This window comes from Puma concolor, chromosome A1 (assembly GCF_028749965.1).
Source record: "Puma concolor isolate L17-30 chromosome A1, mPumCon1.1.hap2, whole genome shotgun sequence".
Taxonomy (NCBI): Eukaryota; Metazoa; Chordata; class Mammalia; order Carnivora; family Felidae; genus Puma; species Puma concolor.
In genome coordinates, this window is record NC_141667.1 from 220,919,618 (window position 1) to 220,934,994 (window position 15,377).

At 39.2% G+C, this 15,377-nt stretch overlaps 1 protein-coding gene across 7 annotated transcripts in view; it reads left to right on the plus strand.

Annotated features, from left to right (window-relative positions):
• Positions 1-15,377, plus strand: part of LOC147584782 (uncharacterized) — a 475,011-nt gene that overhangs the window by 68,845 nt on the left and 390,789 nt on the right. For all 7 annotated transcript variants that reach the window (XR_015253404.1, XM_086712531.1, XM_086712562.1 and 4 more), the window contains one exon: positions 11,518-11,568. Coding sequence is in view for 6 of the 7 variants with exons in the window: in XM_086712531.1 (XP_086568657.1) it covers positions 11,518-11,568 (51 nt within the window). In the remaining variant the exon portion in view is untranslated. The remainder of the gene's footprint in view (positions 1-11,517; positions 11,569-15,377) is intronic.

Consider the following 15,377-nt stretch of genomic DNA (forward strand, 5'->3'; position numbering starts at 1 on the left):
TCGTAAAAACTGTGAAATCAAGGTATTTGCTTACTGCTGGGGTTTGATTCCATCTTGGAGACCTGGAGCAGAAGTTTTACACTGGCTTGGGAAAGCTGGTGCCTTATGATGCACCCATCGTACAAGGCATAAAAATGTAAAGTAATCCAGGAAGAGTAAACAACAACATAACAACAAAAACTTAAAAAATATTCAAAGTTGAATACTTACTATATTTCTCACAATAGAAACCCAGACTTTAAAATAATTGTTCTATGCATTTAAGTGAGAGCTCTGTGAATGTTCTTTCTTAAACAGTTGAAAGATCTGACTGGTTGTATGTTTCCATTCTCTTGTTCATGTTGGCCAGCTATTCATATATTCAGGTTCACTAGAATCTTGAGAGAATTTCTAGCATGACTTCTGGTATATCATTCTGTGTTATGGTTTCTCTATCTATCTTTACGATGCACATCCTGTTGATTCTACTCATGGCAGGAAAAGGAATTATTTTGGATTATGATTGTGCTGTTGATATACACTTAGTACTTTGGCTGAGATGATCAGAATTTAGGTAAAGCTAAGAATATTTTGGCCTTTTAAACGAGCTATGCATTTGCCACCTGCTCAGACTAAAAAGTATCTTGTAGGATTAAAGGCATGAGGAAGGTTCATGGGAAATCATTTTTAAAGGAAAAGGGAATGATATATAGAGTTAAAAAGCAACATTATAAACTGTTAAAAGGCCAGTGTTTCAACACAAATAACATCCAAGTTATATAAAAGCCCTGTGTGATATGTTTATCGTTATTAGTTTTTAGGCTTTGTAGTCTTTGGGGACTTTGCTGGCCTGCTTTCTAGTTTCGTGGAGTACATTCAGCTGCATTGTGCACTTGAGTTCTATGGAACCGTTGTGCTTCATCTCTATTTACCTCATCCTTGTGGGGAAGCATCTGCTTTTGTGTCTTACATCTTAGAACTGCAGCTGGATTTCTGGAATTCTGCGGCTGTCTGGTATTTTCTTCTGCATATTAATATGATTAAATTGGACCAATGGTTCCCTTTTTTATCATTTCAAAATGAATATACCCCTAATATTTTTAGATTATAAAAATGGTATAGTTACCTTGTAAAAAATAGTCAAACAGTATGGAAAAGTATAGGTAGACCCGGCTTTTTGAAAGTTTGCCTTACGCCACTTTGCTTTTGTGAAAGACCTACTTTAGTACCTGTTTTCAAGAGCTGAAAGAGATCTGAAAAAGATTTTCGCTTTTAGGAAAAAAGGCAAGAAGTGAAAACAGTGTTCAGCATTTGTTTTGCAGCCAGCCACATGGAGATGGTGCGTACCCCAAGCAGGGAGAGTGGCACCACCAAGCTCTTTCCCCAGAACTACAGTGAGCAGTTCGGTATCAAGCCGCCATAGCTTTGAACTGTGTCTGTGAGCATCTGTGTTTATCTTGATTTATTTTGTGCATCCATTCACAAGATGTGTCCTAAAGTATCAGAAAAGCAGCAACAAAACTAAAAGGCAGCCTATGGAATGAGAGATGTTTGCAAATGACATGTCTGATAAAGGGTAAGTATCCAAAATCTGTAAAGAACTTATCAAATTTAACACCTAAAAAATAAATAATCCAGATAAGAAATGGCCAGAAGATACAAACAGATGTTTTTCCAAAGAAGACATACAGATGGCTAACAGACGCATGAAAAGATGTTCAACATCACTCATCAGCAGGAAAATACAAATCAAAACCATGAGATACCACCTCACACCTATCAGAATGGCTAAAATTAACAGCATAGGAAACAACAGATGTTGGCAAGGATGTGGAGAAAGAGAACCTTCTTACACTGTTGGTGGGAATGCAAACTGGTGCATCCACTCTGGAAAACAGTATGGAGGTTCCTCAAAAAATTAAAAATAGAATTACCATATGACCCAGAAATTGCACTACTAGCCATTTATCCAAAGGATACAGGAGTGCTGATTTGAAGGGGCACATGCACCCCAATGTTTGTAGCAGCACTATCAACAATAGCCAAATTATGGAAAGAGTCCAAATGTCCATCGGCTGATGAATGGATGAAGAAGAAGTGGTATATCTATACAATGGAATATTACTCAGCCATCACATCAAAAAGAATGAATCTTGCCATTTACAACAACATGGGTAGAGCTAGAGTGTATTATGCTAAGTGAAATAAGTCGGAGAAAGACAAATACCACATGATTTCACTCATATGTGGAATTTAAAAACCAAAACAGATGAACATAGGCGAAGAGGAAAACATAGAGGGAAGCAAACTATAAGAGACTCTTAACTATAGAGAACAAACTGAGTGTGGTAGAAGGGAGGTGAGTGGGGAATGTGCCAAATGGTTGATGGGCATTAAGGAGGTCACTTGGGTTTTTTTTTTAATGCTTATTTATTTACTTTGGAGAGAGAGAGAGAGAGAGAGAGACAGACAGAGAGAGAGAGAGAGAGAGAGAGAGAGAGAGAGAGAGAAAGCCTGCACACCAGTGGGGGAGGGGCAGAGGGAGAGAGGGAGACACAGAATCCCAAGCAGACTTCAGGCTCTGAGCTGTCATCACAGAGCCTGACACGGGGCTCAAACCCCAAACCGTGAGATCATGACCTGAGCCAAAGTCAGGTGCTTAACTGACTGAGCCACCCAGGTGCCCCAAATGATGAATCACTAAATTCTACACCTGAAACCAATTTTACCATGTATGTTAACTAACTAGAATTTAAATAAAAACGAAGTAAAAAAAAAAAGTGTCAGATAAGCCTAAGACATTTGCTAAAAAATTTTTCCATGTAAATTAATGTTAATTGTTTATTTGCTTCATTTCAACTTATGAAAGTTTTCATAGGAATGCTCTACTTTCAGATAATGGGGAAATTTCATATAGAGGTTAACAATAAAAAAGTCCCAGAGGTAATGACTGGCAATATCATAACACATTGGTGATCATCCTTATAGATGTCTCTCAATGTGTATATATTCATATATAAACATATGTATAAGTAAATTCACACATGCAATTTTATATTAATGAATAATACTGTGAATTATTAATAACTATAGGTCCACATCATTATTTTAATGGATGCATTATGTGTACTGTGTATAGAATACTGCCTGGCACTCAGTAGGCCCTCAACCACTTGTTGATGAATGAATGAGCAGTAATTTATTTAACCAATTTCCTATTAATTGACATTATTTCTTTCCAGTTTTCACCATTATAAATTATACTGCAGTGAATATCCTTTTGCATCTTTGTTCACATGCACAATGATCTGTTTAAGGCAACTTCAACATATATTTCTTTTATGCATTGTCTGTTCTTTGTCCAGTGGTTATCTCTTGAAACACCAGAGACATATTTCTCCTGCTGAAACCATTTAATTTTATAATTTTAACATATACTCCAAACAGGTAACAAAATACTTCCTTTAGTAAGGCATATTAATAAGTGAACATGTGGAGTCATAGTTCTCATTTGTCAGATAGCCAAGAAGATAATTTGGAGATTTTACCTATTTGCACAGTATCTTTTAAAAAGAAAAATTTTTAAAAAGTTCATTTATTTATTTTGACAGAGAGACAGTGTGCAAGCAAGAGAGGGACAGAGAGAGAGGAAGAGTGAGAATCTCAAGCAGGCTCTGTCCTATCAGCATAGAGTCTGATCTGAGACTCAAGCCCATGAACCATGAAATCATGACCTGAGCCTAAATCAAGAGTAGGATGGATGCTCAACCCACTGAGCCATCCAGGCACCCCAGCACAGTATCTTTTTGTCTGTGGACCACTAACAAACTTTTAAGAACATTTGTTAAAAAGATAACAGTCATCTGGAACAAAGATTAGGTTGTTCAATATCTGGATTCCAAAACTGGGAAAAAATAAGTTAATTATTTATGTATATTGAAATGACATACTTCATTTCCAACTACTAAACAATTTTTACTTTTCTTCTGTTTGTTTTAGCTTTAGCATGCTTTCTGAAATTGTGTGTGTGTGTGTGTGTGTGTGTGTGTGTGTGTGTGTGTATTTAACCAGAGAGAAAGTCCTTCCTAACTTCGTATTTAGTGTTGGGACCATCACTTATTTAGCGAGGCACTTTTTTAAAAAAAGTTTATTTATTTATTTTGAGAGGGAGAGAGAGAGAGAGAGAGAGAGGGAGGGAGGGGCAGAGAGAGAGGGAAAGAGAATCCCAAGCAGGCTTCATGCTGTCAGAATTGTGAGATCATGACCTGAGCTGAAATCAAGAGACTGACACTTAACCAAGTGAGCCACCCAGGTGCCCCTTCAGTGAGGCACTTTTATTTTTCAGACCCAAGTTGCTGCTGCCTAAATTCCTTCTGAATTCCCAGTACCAATAAATCACAGAAGTTTTAGTACCCTTCCACAAAGTGATAATGAAATGCTTATTTATTTTTTTTATTTTATTTTTAAAAAAAAAAATTTTTTTTTTCAACGTTTATTTATTTTTGGGACAGAGAGAGACACAGCATGAACGGGGGAGGGGCAGAGAGAGAGGGAGACACAGAATCGGAAACAGGCTCCAGGCTCTGAGCCATCAGCCCAGAGCCTGATGCGGGGCTCGAACTCACGGACCGCGAGATCGTGACCTGGCTGAAGTCGGACGCTTAACCGACTGTGCCACCCAGGCGCCCCTGAAATGCTTCTTTTTAAAAACAGTAGGTTGTGTCCAATGGTGTTAGTTTAAATTCTTAATGTCCTGACCAAAATGCCAGAAAATGAACCTCAGGTTTTTGGTAATATTAAAGTGAAGGGGTTTTCAGCAGAGAAGTTTTGCGGCTTCTGTGACGTGCCTCTGTACTTTGTTCTCCAGCCCCCTTTCCCCACTTGGCAGTGCAAAGTCACCTTGCTCAGCCCTCTGACCTTGCCTGGAAAAATGTCCTCATCAGTGAGTGTTTGTGGGGTTAGGGTGATAAGGATTCTAAAGGAAAGAGTGCCTGTTTCAATTCAAATAGTTGGATTAGTCACACGGATACTTAATCCATTTACAAATAGTAGAATCCTCCAGCAAGCTTCTTTGTGTTCATCAGAGTATTTTGTACTCATTTAAAGGAAAAAAAAAAAAGGAATAACTGAATGCAAATCATGCAGGAGTTGTTCATTTAGCAGAATTCTAATTTTTCTGATTCTAAATAGCGTATTAAGGCACTTTTAAAGATTTACTTTTTTTCATAGAAGTTTTACATTGTGATTAAAATACACATAACATAAAAATTTACCATTTTTACTATTTTTAAGTATATAGGTCAGTGACATTAAGCACATTCATGTTGTTGTGCAACCGTCACCACCATCCAGTCTTCAGAATTGTTTTCATCTCGCAAAACTGAAACTCTGTACCCATTAAACATGACCTCCCCACTTCCCTCCTCCCCCCGCCCCCGGCCCCTGGCAATCACCATTCTACTTTCTGTGAACACTTTTGTGAGGGCTATTATATCTCTTTCTTTAAGAAATGGAGGTAGAAATCCATCTATCAGGAATAGTTTTAGGTGCATTCCTGTGTGGACACAGTTGGGCAGTCCTATAATTATGCATCCTCCTGAAACTTATTTTGGGTCATTTCTACACAGAACTTTACAAATTACTTCATATGGATACTGGAGGTTCTTGCTTTTCTTGTCCCACTCACTTTTTGAAGGCATAAGAATATCTTATTAAGGATTATGCAAAATAACCTTCTACAAATCCTGATATTATTACACTGCCCAAAAAACTTCAAAGCATCAGGAAAGGTTTTTTCCCCCCCAACTTTATAACTAAACCAGATTCAGCTGGCTACCCCACTTGGCTACAGAGTACTAAAGAAGAGACTGAGCTGACTGAACTTGATCCTGCTGCCCCTGCACACACAACACTCCCATTGACTCTAGAGAAGACTTAAGTGCATGAAAGGACTCCAGGATCAAAAGGTTAGCTCTACAGGGAGCTGTGTCTGGCTCAAGCAATCCATTTTTTTTCTCTATTGACAGTGAAAACGTTTTATAGTTCTTTTTCAAAGTTTTTCAAACTTTTACAAAAACAGGCTACTTGTGAAAAAACGAGAAGGCATCTAATTGAACTATATCCAGAGGAGATCATGGCAGAGACCAACAGGGAGGAAAACATTTCTAAACCACAGTGATATTGGTCAAATCATTTGTATTTTAAAAATAAAGTATTTGAGGCCCCAGCTGAAGGAAATTTTCATTATGAAAGGTGGTTGGGCTAAGAAGCAGAATGTGAGATAAACTAAGACACAAATCTCATGAGTGTTTCTCTTTGTCTGCTAATGACTTAATAATGCTGACAGGATTACACAACCTTTGCATTTTATGAAATCTATGAAAATAGGAAAAAATACATGCTATAGGTAAATGGTATGGATGTGCAGATGCTTAACCCTCATTTAATTCATTGCTGGAAAAATAAATGCCTTAAAACATTTTGAAAAGAGAAATTGCCTTAAGGAGAATAATTAACAAGAAGACTAGTAATCACATTTTTTGAAAAAGTGAGATATGGTTCTTCATGTTATGGCTCTAAATTTTTTACATTTATTGGAGCTCTTTAGTATATGTAAGAATTCATTCCTGGGGCGCCTGGGTGGCTTATTGGTTAAGCATCCAACTTTGGCTCAGGTCATGATCTCGTGGTTCGTGAGTTCGAGCCCCGCTGACAGCCTAGACAGAACCTGGAGCCTGCTTCAGATTTTGTTTCCCTCTGTCTCTGCCCCTCCCCAGCTTGCGCTGTCTCTCTCTCTCAAAAATAAATAAACATTAAAAAAAAAAAAAAGAATTCACTCCCTTATTCATCATCTTTTGTGTGTGACTATGTGCCCAATGTTAATCTAATAGTTTTCCAAAACCTCAACTGAACAAGTATATAAGGAAGTAGATTACATGTAGTAAAACAGAACCCATGATGGGAGATGGGCGTATGTGTCTCAAGTATTTTGCTTTCTCAAATCACCCTTCATTAGTAAATTTGCCTTAAGAATTTTCTCTAACTTCACCTGGAACGTACAATTTTGATTGGCAACTGGCTTCTTCCTCCTAGGAATAACTGTTATAATATTTTAATCTCTCTACTAGGACAGAGAATGCTATGTTGAACTAACTTGAAAAGCATGTTTTATAATCAGAAAACTGATTAAATGTCATTAGAATTTTGATTTTAACCATCCTCTCTTATATAAGCAATGGAAAAGCTTGGTGAGGAGCTTGTCTAAGCAGTTCTCTTGTATTTTCACATAATTGGGTTTGACGGTTTTCTGCCATTGCACAGGATAACTGCAGTTGATGGTGTTCATGTTTTTACTTAAGGGCCATTGGATTGTATCAGAAACTATATGCTACACTCTTGTAATCCTGTAAGTCATTTTTGAGTTGCATGATTGAAAGTGAATAATAATGTACCACAAAACAAAAATTACTCATGCAGTTAAAGCTTTTTTGTGTGCAGCTTTAGAAACAGCCAGTCCACAGAGAATTAGACTCATGAAATAAATGAAAATACATGATCATCCCCACCCACTCCTTGTTGTCTAGGCCTATTCAGGTCTGGTGAAAACATTAAGCCACTTAAGTGGTATTGGGTACCTAATTTATTCAGCTTCTGGAAGGTACCAGATTAATGGTTACAGAGGCAGATTTTAAACTTTGAGGGGCGGGAGGTTCTAGCAAACTCTTCCCGTTAGTATGTGCCCAACGGTCCACAGAAATCAGGTACTTCTTTGTTAAACTACCTTAGCTTTCCTTGGGAATTGTTAGGTGTTTTATGGACTGTGTTCTTCTTCTTTTTAAAAAATGTTTACTTATCTACTTTTGAGAGAGAGAGAGGGAGAAAGGGAGAAGAAAGAGAGAGAGGGAGAAAGCCTCTGTCAGTGCAGAGGCTGATGTGGGGCTCGATCTCATGAACCTCAAGATCATGACCTGAGCTGAAATCAGGAGTCAGTCACTTAACTGACTGAGCCACCTGGGTGCCCTGGGCTGTGTTCTTATATGGTGGTTAAGTTGGTTTGCTGAAATGGATCTAGAAAGATCCAGGACAGTGACTGATTGTAAAGGGCTGTTGGGTGGGCAGAGAGAAAATCAAGGTGGTATGACAGAGCAGTTTCTCTCTCAGACTCTCAAATCTGTCTTCTAGCCATAACTTTGGGTCTAAAATTTTCTCCACTAGTGTCATTCAGGCCAATGTTTCCATAAGGGCCCTGCTCCTTTGGAGAATGAGCACATTGGTTTAGGTAAGTTTGTCAGACTAACTAAACAGTTATCTATGGCACTAAGGAAAAACAGTCCAGTATAAGGAAGACCATTCAGGAGTTAACAGAGAAGGAAGTTGGAAGACAAAATGTCCTGAAAATATAATTTTTGGAAAGCAGGCCAGGGGTGGGCACATAGCATGGAACTTTGACAGCTTGATTTAACATAAACATCATAGAACGATGGCTTTGTTGGGGTTGGGGATGATAGAAACGATGGGATAACTCTTGTAAAGAGGTTTTAGGTGTTCCTGAAGATAAATGTAACCTATCTCATAGCCTGATTTGGAGTTTTGCCTCTACTGTAGCTCTTCATGGGAGATTAGAAGGCCTTAGCCTATATATGGGAAAAAGTCTTGATCTCAAATCTTCACGTTGCTTGATTGAGTCTTCTTGGGTTGGGATGTGAGGTAAGAGAGGTTGTGAGACCAAGTCCAGACTCAAGGGAATGAATTCCATCATTTAATGATTCCTGCCATGGGTCCAAGAGGAAGGAGTGGTCATCACAGGCTTAGACTCTGCTGCATTTTTGAGGATTTAGTAGATCATCATTGGCAGTAACAACTTAGTCCCAACCTCACAAGAGTGAGAAGAGCTTGGGACATCCATCGAGGAATCTACAAGAGTTGTGGGAAGCCTTGATGCACTTTAGTATTCTCTTTGCATATTTGTATTAACCTGGAAAATTATTTCTTGAAGGGAAAAGGAAATGTTATTTTTAGAATGGGATCAACATTTCCAGAATGTCTGTTGGGGGGCTAGCTTCTCAGTATTTACATGGGAATGGGGTGAACTATCATTAGTATGCCCACATCATGGGGTATCAGAATGGTTTTTGCTCTGGTAGACCAGCTATACACATGAGGAAGTTGAGTATGTTGATTTTTTTGAAGTGACTGTTGATATTTTAGCTGTGATTCTTATTCAGTTTCTTCTGTAATGTCAGACTGCAAATTCTCATGCCCTTGAGAGACAATTTTTTAAGACAGTAAAGCATTGAATCATAGTTAGTGCAATGAGTTTCTCTTGAGTGCTTGCTATGTTTCTGACACTGTGCTGAGTGTTGTATGGTACACAAGTGAGAGAAAGAATACATGGTTCCTACTGTCAAGGAACTTATAATTTATTGAGACAAGGCATTCTTGAACCAGTTAAATAATGAGATAAGACAGTATATGATACACATACTTACACTTATTTAGTTTAGAAAAAGCACAGTGGGATTATTTAAAGAGCTAAAATACCCATAGCTTGTTCTTTCACTTTAATGGTCAAGAACTCCAAAACCCTGTCCGAAAGGGGATAGAAAGGAGAGAAGAAGGCTTACTCATCTCTTCCTTCTTTGCTCATGCCATGATGCTCCTGTAAGGCAAAGTCTTTGGAAATTTGGGAGCTGATGGGAAATTATTTTCAGAAATAGAGATGAAGGCAGTAATGGTAGAATATTATTGAGTTGGGGCTCTTGCCTTCTGTCCAGCCACCCAGAGAGCTTAGTGTACATATGTATTCTTCTAGCTACTGTAGCCCATTCTTTTTTTTTTTTTTTTTTTTAATATTTATTTATTTTGGGGAAAGCACAAGTGGGGAAGGGTCAAAAAGAGGGGGACAGAGGATCCAAAGTGGGCTCTGCACTGACAGGTTGACAGCAGTGAGCCTAATGTGGGGTCAAACTCACAAACCTCAAGATCACGACCTGAGCCAAAGTCGGATGCTCAATCGACTGAGCCACCCAGGTGCCTTAGCTACTGTAGTCATTTAAAAAAATATTTTTTAATTAATAATAATTTTTTATTCAAGTATAATTAACATACAGTGCAGTCCATTCTTGCATGGTCACGGGTCTGTCTGAGGTCACAGAGACTCACCTTGATTTCTGTTTTTTCAGATGAATCCCAGCCCGATATCTATTTGAGAGAGGGAGAAACAGCAAGCCTTAAATGGATTCCCTATTTCTTCCTCATTACTTCTTCTCTTCTCTGACCTCCCTGGCCCATTCCTGATATTTTTACTGGTTTCCTTTTCTCCCTTCCTCCTAGTGGCACATCTACTTTTTCCTAGCGTTCCTAGTTTTTTCTTTCTCACTGCTCTCCATGCACCATGCTCTCTAAGTCTGAAGAAGGAAAAAGAATAAAACAAGTGTTGCCAAGAAATACCCTTCCTTTCCTTCAGTTTTTGGAAAACTAACTCCTAGAATATAGCTCTTGAAGTACTGGGGCTTTTGGATTGCCTTTGTTGTTCTGTACACATCCCAGTGTGCTAAAGCCATTTCATAAAGGTTAAGTGCGAACAATACCAGTCACTTGCCATATGCAAGACACTCTGGGCTTTATCCCAGGCAGGCGGTGCCGTGCTATATCTGTCTCATTCACTTGTTTATAATTCATTCTTTCACTGAATAAAGAGGTACACAGAAGCCAGATCTCATTAGGCCTTCCAGGCCATAGTGAAGAATTTAGTTTTGATTCTAGGAACTGTAGGAGACCAGGGGGCTGACATGGTCTGATAGGTGTTTTTAAAAGTTTTCTTTGGCTGTAGTGTAAAAACAGATGAAAGAGGTCAAGGGCAGGAGCTGGGTATCTATTGCAGAATTCTAAACTAGAGACAATGATGGCTTAGACTAGGGTGTTTGAAGTGGAGACGGACCAATTCTTGCCAAAGTGTGTGTTTGTAGGCCGAACCCTGTTTCTTATACTAGTGTGTCCTTCATGTATGGCTGGGGGCTGGCTCTAGCATTTATGTGCTTAGTGTCTGTGCAGCTGGTTTGGAACCCTGGAAGCCAGGCTTCCCTGGGTCAGATGTACTCCTCATCCGCTAGCCATTTGTGCCTCTTGTAGAGGCTTGATGCTGCTCAGAATGTTTGTTTGATAACTTGATTATGGTTTCACTTTACGTCCCACTGGCTTAAAATCTTTTTTAATAAAAAGGAGACACTGGAGCTGATGGTTTAAAAAATTGCAAAATGCTTTTCCCACCCGTTTCTTACTTTAAATGTATTGTTGTGTGAGATATATCCTCCAATCTGTTGAAATCAAAGTTTCATGAGGATGCCTGGTGTTGTTTCGGAAAACACTGTGTCAGCTGTCCCCAAAAAGCACTGGACATGGCAGAGCTCATTTCCACAGATATTTGCAAAAGACTGAGTGTGTGTAAGATAAAAAAAAGATAAGAGAAAAGATGTGGCCTCTGTCTCCAAGAAACTTGAGAGGAAGGGAAAGTAACAAAAATTACTCTGTGTCTTTTAGGTGCTGGCCTTTGATAGCTACCACTCATTCAACCTTTGTGACACCTCTGAGGTAGGTGCTGTTCTTACCCCTGTTTTATGATGAGAAAAGGGGGGCACCATCATCTGTCTCTGGTCATACTGCTATTGTGTGCAGAGCCAGGAATGGAGCCCCAAACCCAAGGTTTCCTTACTTTACACCGTAGGTACCATTTCACAAGATTTCAGAATACTGCTCCTTTATAGCTGCAGAATCTTGGGGGAAACTTCTTAAACTTTCTGAGCCTCCGTTTCCTTACCTATAAAATATGGATAATAATATTTACCATCAAAAGGTATGTATGAAACATGTATGAAGGTTCCTGGTACACAGTAGCCAGCAACTAAAGTTCTCGTTTCCTTTCTTTTGTGAGCTAGCATTATGGGAAGAGAATCTATGATGTGATTTTGTTGTGGAGGCCTAAGCAAGCGTGGCAAAGAATCCCCCCCACCCCCTTGTTTTTCAACCTTACAACTGTCAGAAAAGACTGTGTTATGCATTTGGACTTAGGGGATAGGAGACGACTACAGGATTGTGGGATTTGTTTGTGGATATCTGTGTCTAGGAAAAGGGGAATGCTCAAGCTCCCTAGTCTATCTCCTTCAATTCAGGTAGCAACAGGAGGGAAAGAGGCAGTTGTTTATACAGCACCTATCAATGAAGGCCTCAGATCCTGAGGGTCAATTTTGTATGTCCTTTAGAGGTGAAATTAATGGGTATTTCCCTTTGAAGGATCAACTGTATAGGCACTATTCAGGGGACTAAAAGGACCCCACACTGTTTTTTGGTGAGGGATCATATTTATCTTTTTCAGTTCTTATGAAAACCAATTGGCCTTTCCTGAAACTAGATATGTAAACTTTGATGAGCTAACAAGAAGGAGAAAAAAAAGACCGCAACAATAACCTTAAAGTCTATATCAGGCTCTAAAAAAATAATGCAAGGGACAATAAATAATTCTGCTAGTTTTTCTACAAAGTGGCCCATTATACACGTGTGAGGAAGATAAACTACCACCCTGGGGGAGAAAAAATAAAACAGCCAAAAGGCTAATCTTAATTATTGAACTGTACTGTATTGCTCTCCAACGTTTTGTTTAGAATGGATTGTGGAGGCAACCTTTGGGGGACACTCTCAGTCTCACTAGGTGACTGTGACTTACCAGAACATGACTGTGGTTTATTAAAATCATCAAGGAGTGCCTGGGTGGCTCAGTTGGTTAAGTGTTTGACTCTTGATTTTGTCTCAGGTCATGATCCTAGGGTCGTAGGACCCCTGTTGAGGTTCTGACAGCGTGGAGCCTGCTTGGGATTCTCTCTCTCCCTCTCTCTCTCTCTGCCCCTCATTCACTCTCGCTCTCCAAAGAAATAAATAAAAACATTTAAAAAAAACAATCAAAGAATAGATGATTGCTTTACTCTTCTTCTCTCACTTTGTGTCTGCCTTGAATTAAGTCTTGTCCTCCAATAGATAGGTACACCCAGAAACCTTGTTAGACTCATCAAATATCCTCTTGGTGCTTGGACTGCTTCTCTTCCAATTCTATTTGGATATAGTATGATCTTTTCTACGCAGGCAGCCAGTCTCCAGCAATCTAATAAAGGCCCTGCAAGGGGCACTGTCAGAGTGTTCACATGATCATGTATGTTTCTAAATTTTGCAAAAGCACAATGTTTTAAATATAATCACTCAAGATCACCTCTTTCTACTTTGGCTTTCCCATCACAATTTGTCAGCTGGCATCTGAGTGGTGGGCATGTTTTGGATCTGGCTAAAAGGAAGTTGAACTAGGGATACATGTAGTTTGGTGCAATATTTTTATGTAGTTTGTAGGCCCTTTTGTGGCCATCTGGGTGAGGAATGACTTTCAGGAATCCACCCAGTGGATGACTTACCCAGCAGAGATGGTGAGGAAAAGTGAGGGCCATATAAGCCAGCTTATGGCTCTCATCACTGGCAGTACAGAGCAGTGGAGATAAAAAAGGTTTGAAGCAAGGTTTGAGAAGCTCAGCTGTGGAAAATTCTCACTTTCGGCAGACATGAAATTGTGGGCAGAAGATTGATGCCTAGCCAAATATATTCTCTCCTCTTTGGAATATGCTTAATAGGGCTGAGCATACAATTATAAACTCACTACGTATATTTTTCTTTCTCTTATGTGAACAGCAAGAAATAGATTTCATCAGAATTCTTGTGTTTGTGCATGTTTCTGCCTCCCATTCTGGATCTCCTCTTATTGTATCTGTTGCCTCTTGTCCTAACAAAATTTGGTTTCAGAGGAAAGGATGTGCAAAATCACCACCAAAGCAAGAGAAACGTCCTGAGGAGTAAGTGTTCTGGTGACAAAACTCTCATATAATCCCATCAGTAATTCACAGTATGTAGCGTAAAAGGAATTCAACTATCTAATTATGTTACTGAATGCAATGTAGGGATATTTGAATTGTTCTTGTGTATGCCTTAATTTCTGGTTAATTTTGTATGTTTTTTCCCCAGAATTATTGTTTATACCAAAATTCAGATGTGATAGAAAGGATGTATGTCTATTGGAAGCCAAAAGTATAAATTGAAAGAAAATGTTTGTTGTATCTGTCATCTTTTTTTTTTTTTTTACTTAAAGAAATGTTTATTTATTTCTGAAGGAGAGAGAGAGAGAGAGACAGAGTGTTAGCAGGGGAAGGGCTGAGAGAGAGGGAGACACAGAACTTGAAGCAAGCTCCAGGCTCTGAGCTGTCAGCACAGAGCCCCGCACGGGGTTCGAACCCATGAGCTGTGAGATCCTGACCTGAGCCGAAGTCAGATGCTTGACTGACTGAGCCACCCAGGTGCCCCTTGTCATCTTTTAAAAAAAATGTGTAATTTCTCTACTCATTCCCAAGAAATATTCATTTTTTGCATCTAATTTTGTATTTTATTTTCTTTAAAGAGGGATACAAACTTTGTATTAGCTTTGGGCCGCATAAAACCCAGACCTTCCCTGTTTCGTGCCTTCACTCTTATGTGGAAATATTTGGTAGTAGCTGGAATACATGTGTAGAGGTGAGCAGCATGTTGTAATGGAAGGAGTAACCTTGATTCTGCCACCTACCAGCTATGTGACGTCAGCACGTTTCTCAGCCTCTCTGAACTTTAGTTTCTTCAGCTACAAAGTCTGGATGATCACACTTCTCAGGATTGTTGTGAGACCTAAAGGGGCACATGATAAGTGCTTGGCATGGATAAGCACTCATTATATATAATTTCCCATTTTTCCTCAACCTCTCTCCAATAGTTCACGGTTTTATCTCAGGTCAGGGATCCAGGTGAAGAAATGTTTTGTTCTTTCAAAGTGCATTTTGACAGGAGGGTATGAAAAAGAGAGTTGGAGTTTCCCCTGTGATTCTGGTCTTTGAAAAGCCCTAGGCAGAATGAATCACAATGGTATTTTCTCTGGGAATAAAGCAAAGAATGAAGTACTTTCATCAGCTGTGTAGAATATTGGACCAAGAGTCCCAATTCGGTGTGTCTGCCACTCTAAACACACACACACACACACACACACACACACACACACACACACACACACACGGGATATGGCCCAAAGATTGGGTTATTCTCAATCACTGAAGTTTTTCTGCAAAGTTTCATTTCTCCATCAAAAAAAAAAAAAAAAAAAAAAAAAAATGGATGAGCAAAGCCCCAGGCCTAGTGCTGGTAGGAATCCTTGACCTATGGTTTACTGTTCCTGGGGTGTCCTAATGGGCCATGGTATTCTGGAATGGGTCATGGTATTCTGAAATATCACAGTCTTTCTGATATGTTTTCTTCAGCCCTGTGCACACAGAGATGCTCTGTGAGGTGGG